This window comes from Sebastes umbrosus, chromosome 10 (genome assembly GCF_015220745.1).
Source record: "Sebastes umbrosus isolate fSebUmb1 chromosome 10, fSebUmb1.pri, whole genome shotgun sequence".
In the NCBI taxonomy this organism is placed as follows: Eukaryota; Metazoa; Chordata; class Actinopteri; order Perciformes; family Sebastidae; genus Sebastes; species Sebastes umbrosus.
In genome coordinates, this window is record NC_051278.1 from 28000400 (window position 1) to 28025765 (window position 25366).

Below are 25366 nucleotides of genomic sequence, written 5' to 3' on the forward strand. Positions count from 1 at the left end.
GGTGAGAGAGGTGAGCTGAGATCAGTTTTACTAAAGCTAACTGACACGATAGGTCAGTTTGTAGTGTGTAAGATTAGTTTAGAAGACGAGGAACACACTGAGTTCTTATCCTTTAAATGTTTCATACTTCACTTTGGATAATACGCAGGATTATTGTCCAATGTTATTGAATTATTGCCCCGTCCTACTCGCCTCAGAATACTGACAAACTGCAATTTCTGTGCTTGTTGCAGAGACTCAGAAATGTACAGCGTTGTGTTCATCCAGCTAGTTACAGGCCAGTGTTTCCCCGGTGCATACCCACATTAGAATTATCCTGCTGTTAATGTAATATTTCCGCAGATAAGATGTCTACATGCCAAACTGCTGATGACTAATGATCGGTGGGCAACAGTTTAATGTTCTCCTCTTCTCTACGGTTTGTTTGTTCAGGTAAAGAAGGAGGAGTCGGGGACCATCCATGTCATCAAACAAAAACAACTCCACCTGAGCTGTGACATCATCAGCCTGAGTGTAAGTACCTAACTCAAGACACTGACTGCAGTTGAAAAGTTCTTTTTGCTCATGAAGATTCCTAACGGAGTGAAATGACCCGGAAGAACCTCAGTAGCAGCCACGATAAGAGCTGTTTGAATCCTCTAAATGCTAAGGAAAGGTGCTTCAATGCTTCCTTTAGTATCTACTTTAGCATAGGATACACTGGAGCATCCTTTACCAAAGCAAAGGAGAGAATAACATCACACAATTCCTTGCGGCCGCAGCATTTAAAGCGACACAACATTCGGCCGTTCCTGATTACAAACGATATGCTTATCTTGCATATTATTTTCATACCCTCATACACTAATGTTTAATATGAGTGGACAGTGACAACCATTTCGTTTCACTTTATTTTTTATTAATTATTTGTTTCGAACATGAAACAAATACCTCAGTAAAAAAACTAAACAAGAATAACTAATAAAATGAACAGTAAACAATCAATTAACAAATAATCAACATAAATAAATATTACATGTCCGAAAAGAAGTTGGAAGAAGTATATGGTCCTACACCTTCTCCATAACTCGAACAATTAACTCAATATTTATCATATATTCCTCTGTTTATTTCAATTCCAACCTTGGGAATGAAGTGATAATTTTCCCCGGTTATCCACGTTTAAGGTCAGATAATCCTTTTTTATATGTTGATGTGAAGTGTTCTAGCAGCAGGAGGACCTGTGGTATCTCTCTTTCACACCGCGGGTGAAGCATCCTGTTACTGAAAGACCTATTTAATAACGCACGGGGGGAGCAGCGCCTTTTGTAGTCTATCTTTAGAACATTGTAGTTTCACCACAGCAGACCCGCGTCACTAACATCCGTCGCCGTGGCATCATAATGACGGAGCATAGTGAAAGAGCAGTTGTATTCTATTAACACCACGGTTGTCTTTTCCTAAGTCCTTCTGAATTCTCCTTCTCATCTTTCCTTGACCTCATGACGTTTTCCAACTAGGTCAAGGAAAAGTGGTTAGGAAAAGACGTTAGGAAGTCATTTTCTGACTTATCGACTGCAGCCACTGAGCAAAGACGGGCCTCAATGATGCACGGTTTTATCTCTGTCTCTGCTGTGTCAGAACGTCAGTGGTGACAACTAAGCTAAGATAAATCAAACTCTTAAACCCAGAAGGGACTCAACAAACTGTGGTGAAATGCCGGTTGCCTTGCAGAGACAGCTACAGTAGCTATACATTTAGTTTCTTGTCCAACATCTAGTCGTGTTTTTCTCTGTTTTCTTTACCTCGATGCCTCCCGGGTGCGGTGTGAATAAACACTAATATCTTTGTTTGCTGTCAGTGCGTGACTTGTTCTCCTTCCGTCTTTGTGTCTCTGCAGTGGATTAACAGTCGTACGCTGGTCCTGGTAGACAGCCACGAGAAGCTGCAGGTTGTGGACCGGCCCAGTCAGGAGGTTTTGGAGACTCTGGACTTGGAGCAGGTGCAACTGGTCTATAACAGCCGACATTTCAAATCGCTGGCAACTGGAGGGAATGTCTCCCAGGCTCTGGTGAGGGGTTAGCTGACGGGGAACAGGATCAGAGGTCAAACTTCACATTTATAGGGTCAGAGGTCAAATTTACGATGACTGCTCTATAACAGTCTTAGTGCTAATAAATTGGATTTGGAAGATAAGAAGTTATTGATCATAAATAAATGGCTAACGTTCAATTTTAATGTGAGTAGTTAGCAGTGTGGGGCTGCTGCTGAGAGGACACTTTAGAGGCTGTATTTATCTTTTTAGGCTGACAGTTTGTTAGTTTTACTTTGTGTAATTGTCTTGCATAGCCCTTTTTTATCCAAAAGGTTCCAGGAATTATGGAACCAGACGAACTAAACTAGGAGGGACTAAAAGTCCCTTTTGCACTTTCTGCCGTGTCTGAAGAACGGCCGCACCATTCGAAATGCAATTTTCACTCAAGGAAATGAAAGCAGAGTCATCCAAACAAAATTTTAAATGTTTTAACCGAGGTCTGATTATAAGTCACATAGGACGATGGTAAAAAAATAACAATAAGTTCACTTATACAAAAGTGATTTATGTGGATCAAAACTGTGACCGGCCCAGGAACAACGAACATCTACTGACAGCTGACTCTGACAGCGATAGACCCACAACAGGGCTGATTTTAAAGTACTCACCAGTCTGACTCACCGGATGTAGGCTGTGGGTAGAAGTCTGCCATTGGCTGCGTATCTCACGCAGCCTCCTCCTCCCCTTCTGCTATCTGCGCTATCTACTTTTCAAGGGCACCATCGCTGCATCCTGGGATTAGCGCCGCCCAAGTGATTGAGGAAAACAAAAAAAAAAAACAAGACAGTGTTTTTTCCCCCTATACCAGGATGATAATGTGTAGAGACAGAGCTTTCTTTAGCGCTGACAGCACTGTGGAGATACTGTAGGTCTAGTTATGCGAGACTACACTCAGCTTGACAGTCTGGAACCAGCCCCAGAGAAAAATATGCTGATATAAAAGCATTTCATATCATGTTCAATCATGGTATCATATAAGAACAGATAGAACAACAGGTGTTAATGCAACACTCTCATGCCAAGTGTAGGTTGACTGCAATCATCTGTCCTCTTCATACTGGCCGTCCCTTCCTAATGTGACCACGCCGTTAAAGATGGGAGACAAAATCCAGAGTCCTCCAATTGTTTCAAAAATGCATTGTAAAGTTCAGCTGAAGCTAATATGAGGCTTTGTTAGTCTGAGTTAGCCAGTGATAACACTCTTAAAACACATTTAGACTGGACCTGTGTGTGTGTGTGTGTGTGTCTAACAGTGTGTCCGTGTTCTAGGCTTTAGTCGGAGAGAAGGCCTGCTACCAGTCGGTCTCCAGCTACGCGGGACAGATTGTCTATCTGGGCACCAAGGTACTGTGTTGTATGTGTGTGTATATGTTCTGTTTATTCAGCTGTGAGCTGCCATTTCTGTTGGTGGAGTTGTATCTTTCTGCACATTGACCAGCTGTAATTGTTGGTAACCACTCTGAAAAGAAAATGCAGGGTAAAAAAAACAACACATAATGCACTCACTTATTACACTAGATGCAAAAAGCATGTATCTCAGAAGACTGGCTTATTTTGTTAAATGCCAAAAATCAGTTTTGGTATTTGGGGCAAAAACTCTTGTATTGCATTTCTATGTCCTTTGATGATGTCTAATAACTGTGATATTCTCTTGTCTTGCAGTCGGCTCACATTATGGCTCTAAGGAACTGGAGAGAGGTGTGTGTGTGTGTCATATCATACCCCTTCCCTTCTTTCACATTTTGTTGTCTAGTAACCTTCTGCTAAAATCCAGATTGTTTGACCCCGGTGCACATGCAAGTTTCACAATTGCTTATGTGTTTAGACCAACAACACAATGATAACCTGGTTGCTTAATAGCGATACAGTTTGGTGACAAATAGACTACAGACCCAGTGACTGAGAGAACATCAGATTATCCTCCAGCCTTTCCAGGGCAGTAACTCTCTGGTTTATATTTAACACGTGCACTGGTGATTTCAACTCGTGTGTATACATGTGAGTGATTAACTTGTGTTGATCACACAGAGGATACAGAACAGAGCCACAACTGGCCAGCTGTGGGAGCAGCTGTTGGTTGACATGTCCACCAACATGTAGCAGTGAACACTACGCATCCATCGGGTTAACACTGAATATTGAGGGGAACAAATTGACTTTAGGAGGATCTGATGGCGTGTCAGTTACAAATATTGAGATGAGAAATTTCCATATTTCTTATGCTGGTTGGTGCGTGATCATCCATCACCCTCATGCTTGCAGATAACTCACTACAGTAATAACATTTGCAGAAACTAGCACATAATTATTAACAGGATAAAATTGAGTTATCAGATAAATGTATAGTGGAGTCATAGTACAAGTAGAGTGGAGGTACAGCAGCAATGGACAAAGCTCTGTCCCTCCCCAGGTCTGGTGCTTGGACTGGGTGAGAGGGGTGAGGAGGTTGGCGTTGGGGGAGTATGTTGGTGCAGGTGGTCAGAAAGGTGGGAGGGGGGCTAGGTTATGGAGGACAGTGGGATGTACTCTAATGTGGATTTTGGTGGATGTGCCGTACAGGGTGCTATTGCACTAGTTGAGTCACGGGGTGATGAAGGCGAGGATGAATGTTTCAGTGGCTGAGAAGGAGAGGGAGGGCGAAGACGGGTAATGTTTTTGAGGTGAAAGATGGCTGTTTTTGTAATTTGAAGGAGAAGGTTTGATCAAACATGACACCAAGGTTACGGATGTGTGTGGCAGCAGGAACAGTGGAGCCATCGATGCAGAGGGAGAGGATGAGGATGAGGATGAGGATGAGGATGAAGAAGTTAGCTTGCATCCAGGTTTTTCTATCTGTGAGGCAGTTTGTGAGGGTGGAGTGAGTGGAGATGTAGAGCTGGGTGTCATCAGCATAACAGTGGAAATGGAGGCCATGGTGGCGTATGATGTGACCGAGGGGACGCATGTAGAGGATGAAGAGGAGGGGACCGAAAACCGAACCCTGGGGAACACCTTGAGAGAGCTGGGGCTGTGTCAGAGTTGATACTGGTCTTAGAGGTATGATTTGAACCAGAAGAGGACAGTGCCGGTGATATGGAGGGAGGACAAGAGGGGGGGGGGGGGGGGGGGGAGGAGGATGGAGTGATTGATGGTTTCAAAGGCAGCACTGAGGTCGAGGAGGATAAGTAGGACTATACTGCCTGTTTGATAATAATAGTGCATGAATAGAAGATTTTAATAGAAGACGCGTTTCTTCTGGAGATTATTCAGTTCACATCAGTAGACCAACAACAGCTTGCTTACAACTGGATTCATTTCGTTCCTTGTCTCTGTCTGTGTGTCCAGCGTATAGACTGTCTCCTGAAGCAGGAGCATTTTGTCGAGGCTCTCTCTCTGGCCTGGTCCTTCCACGAGGGAACTGCTAAGGCTGTGGTCGGTGGGTATAACGCATATCACACATCCAGCAGCCTGTATATCAATCTGTTCATCACAACCACATACCAGGTGTTTGGTTCCACTTCTAGTTACTGACTTATTGCTTTATGTTGATGACTTTGTGGTAATATGATCTGTTTGGGATTACACTGACATGAACAAGACAGCCTGAAGATTCAGAGTGTTTCATGTTACTGTTTCAGTTAATATTGGTCTTTAGTGGTGCATATGCTCAAACTAATATACAATTCAGCATAAATGTTTTTTTCTTAACAGTATTTTGACTAAAATATCTTAATTCAAGGTCTACTTACTATCTTGTTGTCGAGCTTTCAACCACATTTTACAGTCTTTCTTTGCTCAGTTATAATGATACAATATTCAAAAAAATGTTGTCTATCATCACATGATATATGATAATGATAGAAAAATTTCTTATTTGGCCAATTGTTGGCTGTTACTGAACGGAATCTGTTCACAAAGCCTTCATAAGGCCTGATAACACCACATCCACCGCAGATATCAAATTAGAAAAAAAAAGAATCCAGCCATGTTCATACGTACAGTATTACCAAAGAGATTACAAAGATAGTGGTGCATTGTGGGTACACAGTTCAGTCCATGACATCTGACAGCTACTGTGCCATTCAATGTCACCTCCATTCAGAAGACTTCACTTGTATGTAGTCCGTTAGTGAAACAAAGGTTTTTGACACTGAGTTAAATGACTTATTACTTACTCACTAACAGACCTGGTGAACGTCAACGTATCAGAAAAGACTGAATATTTAATATTATTCATTCACCTCATGATTTACATGTAGGTAGAAGAACATGCTGTTTGATTGGTTACTTCATTCTTTTCAATGGGACTGAATACATTAAACTCAATGTTCAGCATGCGATCAAGAATTATTAATCAAAAATATTTTGAATAGAAAATGATTCAAACTAAAAATCAGTTGTTATGATATGAGAATAATGTGTGATGTGTGTTTATCTCAGGCCTGGCTGGAGATCCAGTGAAAAAGAAGGGAGTGGTAGGAGACAAGGTAAGAATAGAGAACCACTGGCCGCTGTATTAAACCTGTCTTCCCTGGATGGTGGACTCTAACACTCCCTGTGTGTGTGCAGATGGTAGAGATCCTGTTCCAGTTTGCAGAGCACGCTTTGAAGAAGTGTCCAGAACAAGGCAAGATCCAAGTGATGGAGCAACATTTCCATGTAAGCTAACACACCTCACAGTGTCCAGCCTGCCACGGAATACATATAAATAGAATATATAATAATATAATATAATAATATAAACAGCTAGGCCAATATAGTGGACGTCTAGTGACAATATAGTGTAGGCATATAGCTAACATTTAACCATCATGGCTGACAATACTTCAAACAATCCAGCATTGGTGATTGAATAGTTCAACATTTTAGGAAATATACTTATTTTCTTTCTTTCTTAGAGTCAGATGAGAAGATGGATATCAGTCTCATGTGTGTGTGTGTGTGTGTTCAGGACATGGTTAGGACACAGCATAAAGTATGGAAGCAGCTAGCCTGACTCTGTCCTGTCAAAAAAGCACTTACCAACACCTTTAAGGTTCAGTAATTTACACATTTATCTCATTTATTTAATCTATACACAAACAGAAATGTAAAATGTTGTTGTTTTGCCGGGAGTTATGTGTTATAGATATCTAAATAGTTCCTTCTTGTCCGTCCCCGTAGAAACTCATAATGTAACAACTGCAGATAATGTAATAACCTTCCAATAATAATAACAATAATGTAACGAGTAATTACATTTTATGCAAGTTGCAAGAGTTTAGTGGCAACTTTTTTATAACGTATTTGTATTTACATAAGGCTATCAAAGTTAACGCGATAATATCGCGTTAACACAAAATCGTTTTAACGCCACTAATTTCTTTAACGCAGTAATGTAATCGATCTTTTGGAGGTTGTAGCTGTTCAGTTTCATGTCCTACTAGCGTGTGGAGCGGGAGGTTAAATAACACTGCAAACCTTTGTCGAGGAAAAACTGGCATGGCCATTTCCAAAGGGGTCCCTTGACCTCTGACCTCAAGATATGTGAATGAAAATGGGTTCTATGGGTACCCACGAGTCTCCCCTTTACAGACATGACCACTTTATGATAACCACATGCAGTTTCGGGCAAGTCAAGTCAAGTCAGCACACTGACACACTGACAGCTGTTGTTGCGCGTTGGGCTGCAGTTTGCCGTGTTATGATTTGAGCATATTTTTTTAATGTTAAATGCAGTATCTGTGAGGGTTTCTGGACAATATCTGTCATTGTTTTGTGTTGTTAATTGATTTCCAATAATAAATATATATATATATACATTTGCATAAAGCAGCATATTTGCTCACTCTCATGTTGATAAGAGTATTAAATACTTGTCTAATCTCCCTTTAAGGTACATTTTGAACAGATAAAAAATGTACGATTAATTTGCAATTAATCGTGATTAAGTATTTTAACCAATCTACAGCCCTAATTTACATATGTAGGGTTGCCATTCAAATACAGTGCAATGATTGCAGATTGTTCCTTTATGTACATTTTAAGTGATTTATATACTGAAATAAAGTTCACCCTCCCAGAATCCACCTCAGAAAAAAGAACAAAGCAAAAAAGTAGATATTTGCAAACCCAGATCAGCCTGTTGTTCACTCCTAATGGATGTATAATGTACAGGAGAACGTATTGGATAGTTTGTCAGAAATTAACCTTATTTGACCTGTATTACATTATTATTATGCTGACATAATGCTGAGCTAAAAGTAATAGATAGATGATTTAAAAGGTTACAGTAATGCATCAATAGCTGAAATATACAGTAGCTAAACTCATGGATAAATGCCATTCCAGGTGGTACAGTAGTAGTACAATGCAGTTGACCAAACCAACCTAAGCATTAGTTCAGTTGAATGAAAACATTGTTGCTTCATAATATGATCAATAATGTTAACATCCAGTTTAAAATCAAATCATGTCAATTCATGACAGGTGGTGTCGATGAAGGGTAGTGGTGGAAGAAGTACTGCGATCCTTTACTTAAGTAGAAGTATTAATACAACAATGTAAAAAAAAATACTCAATTACAAATAAAAATGTTGTGTTTAAAAAAAAAAGTATTATCAGAAAAATGTACTCAAAGTATCAAAAGTATGTGTCTCATTATTCAGGGTATTTCAAAAGAATTGATTACAGTCTTGGTCGAGGTATAGACAAAGTTACTGTATATCTAAAATAGGCAGAGCAGTATCAGCTTGTACACTGGATAAAGCATTACTGCTGATTTAGAACAGTACACTTGTTTTATTTTATTGTTATACTTGTCTTATATGTAAGTGCATGTATTTATTTGATTTACATTATAACATGAGATAAAGTTTTTCATTTTTAATTTTCTTTGATGGACTTGAGAAGAGGCTTCCACAAACAAGGTGCCCCAAGTACAGTAGACACCTTTTTTTGTGAGGAATCACATGCCAAAGAGTTTGGAAATCACTGTTTTATTATATAACAATGCATTGTATTTTCATATATTTTTCATATATAATATAATGATTCTAGATGATTCACTGTCCATCAGGTTGTGGCATGTTGATACATATTGGTACAGCAGGATATGCCTCGTCTCCTTCTCCTAGGAGTATTTTTAATTTTGATTTTAATTCCTGAAATTACAGAGTTGAACTTGTCAAAGTAAAGGTTCCTTATTTCATTGAATGTTTTATATTCTCTCTCTGTGTCTGTCTCTGTGTGTTCAGGATGTGGTTCCAGTCCTGGTAGATTACTGCCTGCTGCTAAAGAGGGCGTAAGTATACTGTACGCATTCATAGGTACATAAGGGTTAGACTCATGGACTAGCAGGAAGTAGCTGATTGTAGCCGATGGCAGATGTAATGGATTATAAACAAGAATACAGCTGATGTGCTCTATATGTTGTAGGCTAGTATGAATGGTTGATTGTTATGTATTACATAATTATATATGTTATATATGATATTAACCTTCTTAAATATCCGTCTGGGCTTCTAAACCTTTTTACACAATGGATGGCAGGATCACAGAAACATTCTACTACATTGAATATTCGACATGCTCAGCCTCACACGTTTCATCAGGATCTTGCTCAAATTTGAAAGAAAGTTCCGTGGGTTTGACAAAGCTCGGCCACACTACATGAATCTAGAGTTTAAAGTCGCTTTTGCACCTGTAGTTTGGTTTATTTGGTAAAAAAAAAAAAAAAACACAATTAGATTTTTAGTTCTTGTCCATTTCATGTTCACACTGACTTATTACAAACAGACCGAGAAGAGTAGTGTTGTTGATGTTGTCCTGCATTGTCAGAGCCAAATGGAGCCGCAGGGTACAATCAAATCATGTTTCCTAACATCAATTCATACAGCACTTTATTGAATCTAATGTGTTTATATAACCTCCCTCCCTGGTGTCACAAAGAGCTGATTATAAGCATTATTAGTAAAGACTGCAACTCAACCTCATTTTATGAGTAGTGACAGGCGGGGATGATTATTGATCATGAACTGTCCAGAAAGTGATTTGTATATTTGTGCCAGATCATTTGGTAACCAGTGTGAGTGTCAGCACTTCTGCAGGGATTTCCCCTAATCAGCATCTTGAGCTGTGTACTCATTTGAGCAGTTCCTCAATAACAAGTGAGTGAAACGTAGTAACTGGATTATTATTTATCATAATCAGTCATTGTGTGTGTGTGTGCGTGTGTGCAGCGACCTGATGTTCAACCAGCTGTATGCTCAGCTGGTGGAGAACATGGTTGCTAAGGGTGTATTTCTGGAGTCACTGGAGTCGTACATTGTCGCCGACCGCCTCGGTCACCTCACCACGCCCATCATGAGGGACCTCCTGGCCCATTACCATGGCAACGGTATGATGGACAGCCTCGAGAGATGCATCGTCCATCTGGATGTGACCAGCCTGGACATACAACAGGTATGTGTGTGTGTGTGTGCGTGTGTGCAAGTGTCAGTGTACAGCAAGGACTGTATGGAGAGTCAATAATGCCGTTCACAGCGGTAATCAGCCAAAATTAGTGAGGACGTGCTTAATTATTCTCTACATTTCCACTGGTATAATTTTCACTAAAGGTCTTCTGTGTGTGTGTTTGAAGGTGGTTCAAGTTTGTTGGGAGAACCAGCTCTATGATGCAATGATCTACGTTTTCAACAGCGGCATGAATGACTACATTACACCGATGGAGGTAGGTGCACCACCAGAAGGTTGTTATATCATGTCAGAGTTGATGCAGATCTTTTGCTAAATTATACAGTATGTCTTAATCAAATGATGAATATAATTTCAGTTGGACTTAAAGGGACTATTTGTAACTTTAAGAAATGCTTCTTAACAGCGACACCTGTGGCCGTGAAATCAACGAAAGTCAGCGTCGGGCTCGCGCTTGCTCGCTCTAAATATACCTGAACGAGCATCACTCAAAACATTGAGGCGACACACGTCAGCTAAAAACACAATATCACTCTATATTTCAGCTGCTTGGCAGTAATGTTAGCTGACCAGACGAAGGTCTCTCCATGAACATGATTTAGATCTGATCCTAGTGTTGGCTTTTCCTGCCTAAGTGCAGGCTGAAGCAGCGGGGCTCTGCAGCGTGTCTCCCTGCTCTCTCCGCCCGCAGCCGGAGAGAGCAGAGGAGACACCGGCACCCGGTCGGTAACGAGAAGACAACGTAAATCTCTGTAGAGCTCCGTCACTTCACAAGACACGGGAAAACCTCTGTTGGTCTGGAGGAGCTGCAGCATTTATTTCTGCACAAACGTCCCCTGTGCATTCACTAGATATTCTCAGAGCTAAACTAACTCTTCTGCAGTGTGTAGTGAGCGCGCGTTCACGTCTAGAGGTGGAGCGAGCTGAGCTGTCTGAGTGAAGGCGAGCAGGCAGAGGAGGAGGGTACAGCGGCTACACGCGAACGCGCATATGCGAGCGCGCATGTGTGCCGACCCGCTACATTTATACGCTTACAAAGTTACAAATAGTCCCTTTAAATGCCAATATGTACAAAGTACAAACCATTTGATCTGGTAGGATAAAATATAATAAAAGCATGAATAATCATCTCCATCTTGACCTTGGTCACCACGGATCTTAATTTAGTTCCTCAGTTGGAACAAACAAGAACGAAAAAGCTGGCTGACACGGTTGGTCAAAGGGGACACGTACATTTCGGAGGTTATGCTGAACACAAGCTCTTAACGACCCCATGTACTGCTTTATAACCGGAATTTGATTTTCAGTAGCAATTATAATATAAGGGCTTCAGTCTTTTTTGTATTTAGCTGAAGGTAGTTGTCAGCCATCCAGACATTCAATTACAATTGGGAGTTGGTTTCCTTCCTCAGGTTTAAAAGAGCAGTACGGTTGAATAAAAAGATTTTGGTTTAATATTGTAATGTCCACTGATCTGTAATAGGAGTCATTGATTGAGCAGGTGGAGGGTGGAAATGGTGTTGATACAGAATACTGTGGTAAAAGCAGCCGAATACACACTGTGAGTGTCTTCTTAAGAGTACAGTCGGTAGCCTGACAGCTCCCCGTCTACTTGTTGATTGCTCATATAAAATATTCAAATATTCAGTCATTTGTAAAGAAGAATCAGGTTTTGGTTATCTTTTTTTTTTTTTTTTTTTTTACTGAACACATTTTTTGTCACCTAAGAAAACCTTTTAATAGGAACTGTACATCAGGTCCTGAGCAATAATTGATAACATATGTTGTGTTTATGTTTCAGAAACTCTTTGCAGTGATTGGCCCACCTCTTAGAGCGGGGAGGAGCCTAACAGGTATGGTTGGAAACCACACTACCCAGAGTTCATAGCACCAACTGTTTATAGCATCTCGTTAGTATTTTAAGTTTGAAACATTTAAATCTTTATCTCTTCTATTTCTTCTTGAACAGATGAGGAAGTGGTGATGGGAAACAAGCTTCTGGTGTACATAAGGTACATTCACACAGATATTAGTTTATGCGTCCGTGGCATACATTATAGCCAAGTTTGATATCTGCATTTATTTACACGGCTGTGTTGAATACTCGATTCTGATTGGTCAACCACGGCGTTCTGCGGTCTGTGGTTTCTGTATAACAGACCATTGCTATGTACAACAGACCGTTGCTATGGGCGCAGCTCTGATGTCAGACTCTGGAAGACCGTTTTTGTGTCAAAATATTGATTTCTTCAGTAATTAGCAGTGTAATAAGCGGGATAATGTACAGCTAGCGGGTTATTGTTGTTCATTGTGAAAGAATCCCCTTCTGTCTTTCACAACAATGACCTGCTAGCTATTCATTATCCCTTACATTGCTGCTACTACATATTCACCGTCACAGAGGAGTCAAACATTTAATGGGATTATGAGAGGTGTCACTAAATTCAAAGGTGCTAAGAAAAATGCACAATATACTGTATATATTCTGTGGCATGACATTATGCCAAATATATACATAGAAACACTTTACTTATCAACTGCTCAGGCGTTAAAAAACTGAGCAAAAGACAATTGGCAAGTGTCATCACATCCATGCAGTTAAGCTGTTCTTTTTAGCCATTTAGTCATTTTGAAATAATCGGCGAACGCCTGCGCTCAGGAGGCCAATTACAAAAAATGTCTGCAGACACATCTGCAACTAAATATAGAACAATAAGAAACAGCAGCCGACTCAGATATAATCTGGATTTTTTTCTTTTTTCTTTTATTATTTCCTGTGTCTTTTAGTGCGACTACTTTTTTTTATAGGGCTAGCATTGATAATATGTCATAACATATACACATACATTACATTTTCTTTTATTTAAAATAGCAAACAGAGAGCAGATCTACCAAAGCAAACAGAGAAAATGTAGACAATAACAGTGTTAAATGAATTTTCATGTAATTTCAGCAATTCTGTGTCTTATATTCTGTTAGTATTATTACATTGTTGTATTTTATCAGATGCAAAAAAAAGCAAAATAAAACAACAACAACATGATATGGACAATATATACGGGCCATTGGCCGCCCTTCTCTCTAAATATCGGTTGACCACTAGAACAGTGGACGGGTTAGAACTTTACTTGAATTGTTTCCTATAATATTAAGTATAGTGTCCATTCATGTCTATTCATCATGTATAATATTTATGGAGAAATTACTGTATTCATTCCCAGCATGAACAAAATACTCAACTTCAACAACTTCCACTGGTTGGCATTCATGAAAAGTGCACCTGTGTTAATATCTTAAACACAGTATATTCTTGTAGTAGGCATACAGTATATCTGCTTGTACTTTGGTGAGGGGATTTAAAATGTTGATTCTCTTTGACTGAACTAATCCCACGGATATTCCAGTTAAGGAATCTGAGTGACATATTAAGGTGAAATATTGAAACATCGTTGAGAAGAGACTTTACCACAATCATCCCACTTGTTAAGACAGGACTGTATCTTCCCATAAAATAAGTTGCATTTTTTTTTTTTGTGTGTGTGTGTGTGTTTGTGTAGCTGCTGTCTTGCAGGAAGGGCATATCCACTTGGAGACATCCCTGAAGACCTTGTGGTTCAAGTTAAGAACCAGGTATGTAGATACAAAAATCAGGCCTGTGTGTGAGCGTGAATGTGTGTGTGCACGCGTGCGTTCTCCCCTATACTTCTATTCCTGTAAGGGTCTGCAGGATATACCAGGATACAATTTTACTGGTTCTGTTTTTTTGCAGAGGACCGCTATAGAGTTTGGATTTGTGGTAATGTTTTAAATTGCAAAAGTTCCCAGAGGTCAGACTGGAGGTGGGACGGGACTGAGGCTTTCTATTAGGTCTTTATTAGCCCTAATGAATGATTAAAAAAACGATTAAACAGTGCTGTATGTCAATGGTATGTTCCTGTGTGGACATGATGACTCAAACCAAGGAGTAATGTCTCCAGTAGCAGTAATCCAATGCCGAGTATTTTCACCCCCGCCAACCATGTGTAAACCCAGTAGAACAGTCGGCTATAATTAGAATTTTCACAAGCCTAAAATGCCCCTGCTTGTTGTGAGTAAATGATGTGTGTTGTGTTGTGTGTTCAGGATCACTGTGATTAACTTCCCTTGGTCTATATGGCTGAGCACCGTTGTAAAGCAACTGACATCACACTAGCATTTCCTCCAGAACTACTTCCTGTGTACACGTGCCTTTCAAAATAAGAGCACACTGCAATATTGACTCCGCTCACCACTATGTATAGTTACAGCTTCATGTTTTCTTCTTCCACATAGAAGAATGATCCCAATCAGTCCCACGCAGTAAGGTACTCTGTATCATGGATACCCTGAATGAGTGTGACTGGTACTCTGTATCATAGATACCCTGAAGGAGTGTGACTGGTACTCTGTATCGTGGTTACCCTGAAGGAGTGTGACTGGTACTCTGTATCATGGGTACCCTGAAGGAGTGTGACTGGTACTCTGTATCATGGGTACTCTGAAGGAGTGTGACCGTTGTTGGTTTGGTGCATTCTCTTCATTTACTGGCTCAGTTTGTCCCAGTTGTTGAGCCCTGATGAGCGATGCTTGGAGTGTTTGAAGGGTGGTGATCAGGAACAACCGCTGTTAAAGGGCTAACGCTGTGTGTGTGTGTGTGCCTCTGTGTGCTTTTTGTGTCAGGTGTTTGAGTTCCTGATTCGTCTCCATTCAGCCGACTCGTTAGAGGAGGAGGAGGTTTTCCCGTTTATTCGTACACTCCTCCACTTTGATACCCGGGAATTCCTCAATGTCCTCGCCATGGTGAGATTTCTTCATATCATTTTAACCCTTGTCATGCTGATAAATGTGTGTTTAGCATGTTGAAAGACTGGATGACTGGGTCTTGAATATATGAATTAAAATATATAACTTTATTGGTTGTTATAGACTGCAGTGTAGTCTGTGCTGCATTTGTTCCTCATCAGTCCCTCTCACAGCCAACGATAATTGAAGCAGCTATAGTCAATATTTTTATAATAACAATGTATTAAATGACAATATGACATGGGATCGTTGGAACCTACAGAGAATTATCATCCAAATCTACAGAGATATATATCTATATATATATATAGATATATATAATATATAATGAGTTTCAGTTCATTGTTTATCTGTCCGGCCCACAACGTTACTGTTTTGGTTCACTCTCACCGCTCTCATAGCGTCGTTTTCAGCTGTATTCAGAGAACACTATAGTTACTGGACACTATCTGTTCAGCAGCAAACAGCAGGCAGACACAGATATTTCCCTCGGGAGTTGGTAGAGACCAAAACAAAGCTAAAAGAGATTTGGCAGGTGGTCAGAAACACGACTCCGGGCGCCCCGATAGCTCATCTGGTAGAGCTGGTTCCCATATACTAAGGCTGAGTCCTTACCGCAGTGGCCCGGGGTTCGAATCTCACCTGTGGCCATTTGCTGCATGTCGCCCCCCCTGCCGCCCCCCCCTCTTCCTCCCCCTTTCCAGTCTATCCACTGTCCTGTCAAATAAAAGCCCCAAAATTATCTTTAAAAAACCTCCAAATTAATGATAATGTTGCTTCTTCACTGCTGGATGTGTAAATAGGCAACTGTTTGCTAACCAGTTAAACTGCGAATATGTCAGTGTTGTTTTCACGACCTGTTTCTTCAGCTCCCAAGTGGCCAAAAGAGATCAGTTATTGCAGGTTTAAAGTAGGTCATCGGTACACAAACGAGTCCTTCATCACCACCTCTGAGCGTTTAGCAGATCATGAACTCTGTGTGAGGATACCCAGCCATCACATAGAAAGTCTTTAAACTCTGCAGGGACCTCCGTTTTTCCCAGCGTGCCAGAAGCTTTGCACTCTGCTGGAGTAACGTCCTTTTCCAGTATGTTTAAGAACATTACCATGACCTGGTGTCAGAGTAGAACCATCTCATAACTGACTGAAGGTTATATTATATATTATATATGATCTAGGATCATATCCAAAGCAGCACCTGAATTGTGGTTCTGATTGATAAAAGTGGATGATGTATATAATAATAAGAAGAATTCATTTTTTTAGTAAAGCTGCTCTCAAAAATCACCAGTTCTGAGAGTTCAACTTGTATGAGGATGGTACCTAAATGTTGTATCTGTCACGCATCTTAAGAATACTGCAGTGGAACATATGTATACTGTATACTCCTTAATTATAATAATAATAATTAGATTAAGGTAAACATTAGGATTTAAAAAACAAACACATGCTTATGTTTTGTTTATGTTCTTAATGTTTCATTATTCTTAATAGTCATATAATCCAGAGAAATATTGAGAATTATTCATTCAATCAGCTTTGAGCGTAAGAAGCTCTGTGATTGGTTGCAGTATTAGTCTTGTTTCAATCGATTCCACCAGGCTACCTACAGGTTGTGTCTTCATTTTCCTTCTTAGAAAATTGGACTGTCACATTTTGAAAGGTGAGATTTGCTTTTGTAGAATTTTTCTGTCATTTCTGATTTGGTTCTTGCTTCGTTCTAGACATTTGAAGACTTTAAGAACGATAAGCAGGCCCTTGAGTACCAGCAGAGGATAGTGGACATCTTACTTCAGGTAAAATCACAAACAATCCTTCCATGCTCTGTTCTGTTTGTTTCACCTGGTTTGTTGATAGTGAATACGGCATGGAGCATGAACACAGGCTCTGTAATCTTTTCCTTTTCACAGCACAAACCTTCTCTTGGTTGTTACTAGAGTATTAAACCAACAACACACTAGAACAGCATTTATCTCACTTGAAGGGCTCCGAGTCCTCTTGTCTCTGTTATCCTGGACAAAACTGACTGATGGTTTAAGAGAGGTGATATTAATATCATTAACGACTAGAGCAATTTGTCTTTCTGGTTACCTAGGTGATGGTGGACAACCCAGACTTTACTCCATCCCAGGTGGGCGGGCTCTTCACGTTTTTGGCTCGCCAGTTGGCCAAGCCAGACAACACGCTTTTTGTGAACAGGAAGCTCTTTGATCAGGTAAAAGTATTTCATTGCACAAGGGACGGGGAAATAAATAAATGAACCTGGGGTTGTTCAGCTCCACTGGTATCTCCTAAGTTTAGTAAGGCACAATACCACTCCTCCCTATCCGGAGATACCCATCCAGCAGATATAGTGTTTAGATCTGCAGGTACCTTCCCAGCATGCCAGAAGCTTTGCACTCAGCTGGAGTAACGTCCTTTTCCAACATTCATCCACATCTTTGCTCTTACTGTCTGTCAAGGTTCTGGAGTTCCTGTGTTGCCCAGACGATGACTCCCGACACACTGAGAGGCAGCAGGTAGGAGAAGAAAACATGGAGCAATCAGTATGTATACAGTATACAGTATATTACATACAGTATATATATATATATATATATATACATACACACATATACATGCACACACACAGTATATATAAAACAACATGTTGTGCCTGTACACTCATGTGTGCAGTCTGTGAGCTAGACGATGTCATCCTGTCACATGACTGGTCTTTGTCGTGATGGTTTTGTAGGTTCTGCTGGAGCTGCTGCAGGTCGGGGGGGTGGTCCAGTTCAATGAAGGAAGGCTGTTGGCTCTGGCAGAGAAGGCCAAGTTGTGAGTAGCCGGCCAATGACTTTTGCATTGAATAATTGGATTCAAGTAATTTTAGCATTGTATACCTTCCTATACGGGGTGTTTGGGGGTTGATAAATAGTCCGCAGTAGATGTCACATAGAGGTGGTGTACATCGTCTGAAAGCTGGGAACCTGAAGATTAATCTGAGATGCAGCTCAGCACTGTGTCAAGTTCTTCTAGTCAGTAATAAGAAATAAAAACTAATTCATCAATTAATTAATCATGTGGCCTCACTTACATGTCTTTGTGTCTCCCTGTTTTTCCCTCCAGCTACCAAATCTGTGAATTTCTTTATGAGAAGCAACATCTGTATGACAGGATCATTGACTGCTACCTCAGAGACCCCCTCAGAAAGGTATTTATCAGATTATACATGTATTTGGTTGGTATGGGTTACAGTTGTGTGCTAGAGAGCTAGTGAAATGTATAGCTCCATCTCAGCTGTAACAGGTAGCCTGGCTGTGTGGTGCAGGCTGTAGAAGACCTGTTTACTATTGTAATGTAACTAGTGGATTCAAATAAAGCATTTCAAATATGTGTGTGTGTGTGTGTCAGGGGGAGATCTTCAGCTACATCCACAACCTGCTGTCCATGCCCGGCTACAGCCCTGAGGAGAAACAAGCAGTCAAGGACAAAGTACTGCAACACATACAGGTCAGAACATACTCAGACAGACATATAAATACCGGTATCCCTTCATTTCTGGCCAAGTGACATTAATAGTTCCTCTAGTCTGGACGGTGTTTTACAAACATTCTCCCATTCCTTATGTTTCCAAAGGTAAAGTCGTAGTCTAATAGTCATGAGCTGGTAGGTTAAATTCCTGTGAAAGTTGTTAGAATGACTTCATGGTTTTTCCATTAAACACTTGTGTGATATTTATTAACCCCTTGTTTGTCCATCTGTTACACCCTTATTAGTCCATAGTAGATGGTAAGAAATCTGAGTTTGTTGCTATTTTAGTGGCCCCACAAAAGGAATTTGGTAGTTTTCATTTCTTTTGTACTTATAAACATATGTTCAACCTCCTCTTGATCCAGTCAGTCATCACCAATCTGTTTCAGTCAAGAATAGAAGTGATTCCACCGGTACATTTTGACACCCACACAGCATCTGTCTCCTTAGTTATCCACATAATTATAGCTCTAATAGTCTTTTTTTTTTATTAGGTAAATTCAACCCTCCCTTCTCTTTCGGGCAAAGAAGTGTCTTATATTTAATTCTACCTTGTTTTATTTTGCCATAAAAAATGTTGTCTAATATTTTAAAAGTAGAATTAGAAACCACAGTGACTGGAACAAAAACAACAATCTTGGTAATATATTCATTCTTACGTTTCTATTCAGAGGTCAAATCTCCCATCGAGCCAAATCCTTCTATATCTCGGTTAACGATCTCCCATAGTTTGCTTCAAATAGCTGTGATGTGATGGGAGTATATTTTTTATCAGTTTCTGATGTCAGTAGTTACTGTATGGTCCTTAGTAAGGCTGGGTATTGTTTAAAAAAGTATAGTACCAATACCAGTACCTTTACTATCAGGCTACCAAATGTCTTTTGTTGCATTCAAATCTTCTATTGAGGTTTTCACATGAAGCTTTGAATGTCTGTCGTCATATTTTATGACCCTAAAAAAAACAAAATTCTTAATCAAAATAATTGATCAAATGAGTTAGTCTTCTTTTTAATCAACTTTTTTTAAATTAATATAACTCCAATAACCCTCAAACATATGTTCACAGGAGCTGATGACCCTTGACCCCAGCAAGTCGGCTGACATGGTGGTGTTTCACTTCACTGAAGAGGTGCAGCAAATCATCTCTGAGCTTCAGGTAAGGTCAAAATAAATAAGTTGTTATGTCTTCTTTATGTGGTAATATTAGTACTGACAGTCTGGTTACCTGCACAGAACTATTACAGAAATGCAAACAAACTTCTGCACTAAAACTGCTGAAGATCATTTTGACTTTTACTGGAACTGATATCATGATTGTCAGAGTTCTTTAAACTATGACGAAAAAGAAAAGGAAGCTTTTAGAAGCAAAAAGTGTGAAATGTAATCTGCTGGATGCTGCCTGAGGAAGCTGCTGTCCAATCCTTCTCTTGTGTTCTGTATGCCTCTCCATCCCTGCATCGTGTGCACAAAATGAGCAGGTTATATTTCACACTTCTTACATCTAGCAGCTTTCATCCACGTGTTCCTGTTGACCTGTTAGGACATTTTACTTTTTTTTATTTTTTGAATCACAGCTGTTTTCTACTGAGTTGAAATTGCCATGATGGCAATGCATTTTAAAATTCACTGGCGAGCTGGTGGGAGGCTTTTATTGTGAAGAACTTCTAGGAAATGCAATGTCTTTGCATAAGTGTAATTGCAGTTACATGAGGTAAGTGTGTTGGGAACCCTCCCAGCATGCACTGGGGCATTGTTACTGTTGTCATTTAGTTCTACATTGTTCTCCACAATGTTTCCACACTTTAATCACTGTGAAACTGTTAAATGCAGGGATTGGATTTTAGCCTGGATTATGATTTATGACACACCAAGCTCTGATTGGTCAGTAGGCGGTGCTTTCATACGGGTTGATCTGTCATTTGGAACATAACCTGCTGCGGAGCAGTTTAGGAGTGCAGCATAAGTTACCATGGCGATCTGCCTCGGTAAGAATTGAACCACCGTTGTGGGTTAAACCTGAAGTGACCTTGCTAACCTAATCTTGGTTTGTAGTACGGGGCCCTGCTCTCACTGAATCAGCCGCATTGACCCAAGAATACATGTTGAGATTAGCTAATCTACAAACATAGCTGACTGCAGAGGGGAGAGACAGCGAGGTCGATCACTGACAGCGGCAGCGAGCTGACAGTGAGTCCAGGGAGTGTCTCCAGTCAGCTGCCGACAGAGTGCCATTGTGGCTCGGCAGCTACTATGCAGACTGACTGAGCCCATTTGAAGCTTGTCTATTTGTGGTTTTACTGTACGGGTGCTTGGAGCGACCAAAAAGGACCAAGAAAGAACCATATTTCATCAATTTCTCACATTTGATATACCAAGTAAAAATGACTATTGCATAATATATGAAATACAATTATAATAATAAAGTTGGTGATATTTTATGCACTAGTGGAAAACCCTGGTACATTATGTCTATATACAGAGACCAGCACAGTGCAAAAGGTCAGTGCAGGAATACACAGATGATCTCTCTCTATCTCTCGCTCTGTCTCTCTGCCTCTCTGTCTCTCAATTCAATTCAATTCAAATGGCTTTATTTGCATGACGTTATGCTGTACATATTGCCAAAGCATATTCAAATGATGCAAAATTTAATTTACGTTAATTACATTTCATTAACATCAATAAAATAAGTCAAAATTTGTTGGAACAACGATATCAACAGGAAACAAAGCAAACTAACGAACAACAACAAGGTGCAGACAGCTGTCCCTCTCCCTCTCCCTCTCCCTCTCCCTCTCCCTGTCCCTCTCCCTCTCCCTGTCCCTCTCCCTGTCCCTGTCCCTGTCCCTGTCCCTGTCCCTGTCCCTGTCCCTCAGTTTATGGCAGACTGCTACCAGCTCACAGCTCCTAGTTTCCTCCCCCAGTAGGACTGATAGTTTATCTTCATCTGAGAGCTGTAGAAAACCTTTCAGTTCTTAAGTTAATTCTTTTGAAATATATTTCCCTGATGTTTTTATGTGTCCCATTTGGTGAGGAAGTGTAACTCTGTTTCAGGCTCACTCACAGCCTTTGCTCTACACAGGGAGCCAGGTTTTCCTGTGCCGCCCCTGTTTAGTGGCGAGGCTGTGCTCACTCAGTCTGTACTGTACTTTGTCAAGGTTCTTAAATGTAGATCAGTAACCATGCTCAGATAGTCTGCTATGGTGTACTGTCGGTTTAGAGCCAGATAGCACTGCATTCTGCTCTGTGCCGTTGTTTGTGTTTGCCAATAGGTGATGTAGTTTAGTTTTAACTGTGTTGTAATTTGGTAGAATCTAATTGGTGGTAATCGCTCTCTCTCTCTCTCTCTCTAGGATGACCAGCTACTTTTCAACTTCCTCAGCTGCCTCCTGGAGCCACGGTATGGTGTGATAACTCTGCTACCTCACTCCTGCATTTCTTCTAAGTCTCTGTCTTCCTTCTCACGTCCGGTCTGCTCTGCTATTCAGGGAAGGCCATCATTCAGGGACTGTCCTGCCTCAGGAACGGGACCTCCACGAGCTTCTGCTGGACTTACTGTGCCGCTTCGCCCCCCAGCAGCTCCTGAGCTTCCTCCAGACCTCCCAGCACTACAGACTGGAGGAGGCCATACAAGTACTATCTACTATACTTTGATCATGTTCACTGCACGTGTTTGTGAACAAGAGTTGAATACGTGCACTGAGTCCATGTTGCAGGAACAGCAGCAGTAGTTTACCATTTGACAGGAATGATGCATTGAAACACAGTTGAAACACTAGATAGATGTATAAGTGATCAGACCGTATTATACTGTAATATAACACAGTAGTTCACATTCTTTCATTCACTTTGTGATAGTGACAATGTCTTGTTTCACTAGACTATTGCAGATGCCATGTTTAAAGTTTCATGCACTGTGAGAGAAGGGGGGACGGCTAACCTGCACCGGTGAGTCTGAAAGCATTCTGTCCATGTCTTTGTCTCTAGATCACAGAGAAGTACCACCACAATGAGGCTACAGCCTATCTGCTGGAGAAGAAGGGAGATGTTCATGGAGCTTTTGCTGTCTTGTTAGAGGTAGCTACAAAACACCCACAGAGTCATCATTTATTAGATTAAAGGGACCGTATGTACGTTTTTACACGTATAAACGTGTTTTCAGCATTTGTTATTGCCCATGTGTGAACAGGTTGTAACCTAACCTAAAAATGGTAACTGGACTTGCATTTATATAGCTCCTTTCTAGTCTTCTGACCACTCAAAACTGCTCTGCACTGCATGTCAGCATTCACCCATTCACACACACATTCACACACCGATGGCTCAGCCTTCAGGAGAGACCAACACTACGGTGTCTCCCCTGTTCCTTCTGACCACGGTCGGGAGGCTGAAGCAGGAAAAATGAACACTAAGATCAACATCTGCCGGGCCTTCCATTCATAGAGGGACCTTCATTTGCTAAGCTAACATTACTGCCAGGAATGTGAAGTGATATTGTGGTCTTAGCTGTCAATAATGTTCAGTCTCGTGTGTGTCACCTCACACGAGCAACAGGACGCTGACTGTCGTTGACTTAGCGACCACAGGCGTCAGTGTTAACAAGCGATTTCTGATTCTTACATAGAGTCCCTTTAATTAATGAACTAATAATTCACAATTTACCAGTTTGACACATGAATACAAAGGCTCTAAAGCTGTAGGGACTCATATATATTCACATATATTGGTGTGCATATGGTGTTGTGGAGTAGGGGCATAAATTCATATAAAATGAAAATACTCAAGTGCAGTACTAGTAGCACAAACCTGTACGTAAACACAGTACATGTACTGCTGTTATATGGAGCTGTTATTGTTACTGATATTGTCCCTTTAATACTCTCTCTGAAGACACTGAAGGAAAAACTGAGTCTCCTCACTGCTGAGAGTGAGGGAGGAGTCGAAGGAGGAGACGGAAGACGGATTAAAGAGGAGAGAGACGGTGAATCAACACTGACCAGAGTACAGGATTCACTGAATGACATCATTGTCTTGTGTCAACGAAGCTCCGACAACCTCTACCAGCAACAAAGAGAGGTAGTAATGTCTGTGAGGGGGGTGGCGGGGGGGAGGGAGGTGACACTGTCTCCTCATTCATTTATTTTTTTTCTCACAGGTTCTGTGGTTTCCACTTCTGGAGACCATGATGGCTTCTCAAAAACTAGTGAAGGGGCTCAATGATGAACACACATTTGAGGGTGAACACACACACGTCCTGCAGCATTACACCTCTTCACCTATTTTAATGTGGCATGTAATAACAATTCATTCAGTTATTAAAGACAAAAGAGCTAAATTATTTTCCTTTTAACATAAGTTGCTCATTCAAGTTTGACACAGTAAATGCATACACTAAAAGGAAATCCATATAATAATGTTTATTGTATTTCAGGTTATTTCTTTGTTTGATTTGTTTTTATTTCGACTATAAATCTTCCATGAAGAACAGTTAAATAGTAAACCATCATTTCTTTATGATCATATATGATGTGATTGTGATCTATGTAGCTGTAGGTTTCATTATTTCTTCACCACCTAAAACAGTACGACAGTGATGGTGATGCTGATGAAGATGATTCATTCATTTGGTTTGTGTTTGTCTCAGTGCTGAAGGAGCTGACGATGAAGGTTCTCAACTGTATGAGCAGCTTTATTTCTCTGCCTGCCATCATCCAACGGATACTGCAGGTGTGTATGTGTGTTTCTTTATCTTCCCTACTTTAAAGGGATTCTTCTGAGTATCAAACAGTCGCTGTCTTTGGATCTGCACGAGCTGCAGCTTGTGTCCACGGTTACAGTGTAGTACACTGCTCTGTTGCCTATCCACATGCTTGTCACTGTTTCACCAAAACACGGCTTTATGTGATATGGCTAACTGATTGCCAGAATCATACCAAACAAATCGATCTACTGTGAAAACCATTGCAATCCATCCATCCATTATACAGTATGTAACCGCTCATCCTTAGAGGGTCGCGGGGGGGCCGGAGCTGAGAGGCCGGGTACGCCCTGGACACCCTGTCAATCACAGTGTCACGATTTGGAGAGCAGGTAGCAAGATTGGACCCAAACGCAAGACGGAAGCAGCGAGACAAATTCTGTGATTTTATTTAAAAAAACTCACAGGCTCTGAGTCCCAAAGGAGAGTCAGGCGAAACTCCAAACAAATGATGAAGACGAACAGACCGAGAACAAAAGAATTAGGTTGGTAATAAAATAAAATAAAAAGATAAGTAAGCTGGTAAGTGTAGAGAATGACTAATTAGGAAAAGTGGGAGGAAAATACAAAGGTAGGAAGTGGAGTGATCTGAAACAAGAGGAGGAGAGGTGAGTAAGAAAATAAACCAGGAAACACTAAACATGACTGGATGACAAGGGACCCCGACCAGAACTCACATTCACACCTACGGGACATTTAGAGTCGCCAATTAACCTGCATGTCTTTGGACTGTGGGAGGAAACCGGAGCACAAAGAGAAAACCC

General features: G+C 40.7%; 1 protein-coding gene across 5 annotated transcripts in view; it reads left to right on the forward strand.

Moving 5' to 3' along the window:
- vps8 (VPS8 subunit of CORVET complex) overlaps positions 1-25366 on the forward strand; it is a 52071-nt gene that overhangs the window by 20783 nt on the left and 5922 nt on the right. For 2 of the 5 annotated variants that reach the window (XM_037781864.1, XM_037781865.1), the window contains 27 exons: positions 433-513; positions 1880-2050; positions 3344-3418; positions 3737-3772; positions 5399-5489; positions 6494-6540; positions 6623-6712; positions 9289-9335; positions 10273-10495; positions 10674-10763; positions 12309-12360; positions 12477-12519; positions 14065-14137; positions 15206-15325; positions 17053-17124; positions 17424-17543; positions 17791-17874; positions 18066-18148; positions 18440-18524; positions 18725-18823; positions 19911-20000; positions 22198-22244; positions 22333-22477; positions 22832-22921; positions 23735-23920; positions 24000-24081; positions 24489-24571. In XM_037781864.1, the coding sequence (XP_037637792.1) occupies positions 433-513; positions 1880-2050; positions 3344-3418; positions 3737-3772; positions 5399-5489; positions 6494-6540; positions 6623-6712; positions 9289-9335; positions 10273-10495; positions 10674-10763; positions 12309-12360; positions 12477-12519; positions 14065-14137; positions 15206-15325; positions 17053-17124; positions 17424-17543; positions 17791-17874; positions 18066-18148; positions 18440-18524; positions 18725-18823; positions 19911-20000; positions 22198-22244; positions 22333-22477; positions 22832-22921; positions 23735-23920; positions 24000-24081; positions 24489-24571 (2505 nt within the window). The remainder of the gene's footprint in view (positions 1-432; positions 514-1879; positions 2051-3343; positions 3419-3736; positions 3773-5398; positions 5490-6493; positions 6541-6622; positions 6713-9288; positions 9336-10272; positions 10496-10673; positions 10764-12308; positions 12361-12476; positions 12520-14064; positions 14138-15205; positions 15326-17052; positions 17125-17423; positions 17544-17790; positions 17875-18065; positions 18149-18439; positions 18525-18724; positions 18824-19910; positions 20001-22197; positions 22245-22332; positions 22478-22831; positions 22922-23734; positions 23921-23999; positions 24082-24488; positions 24572-25366) is intronic. The other 3 variants (XM_037781866.1, XM_037781867.1, XM_037781868.1) reach the window with 2 other exon arrangements.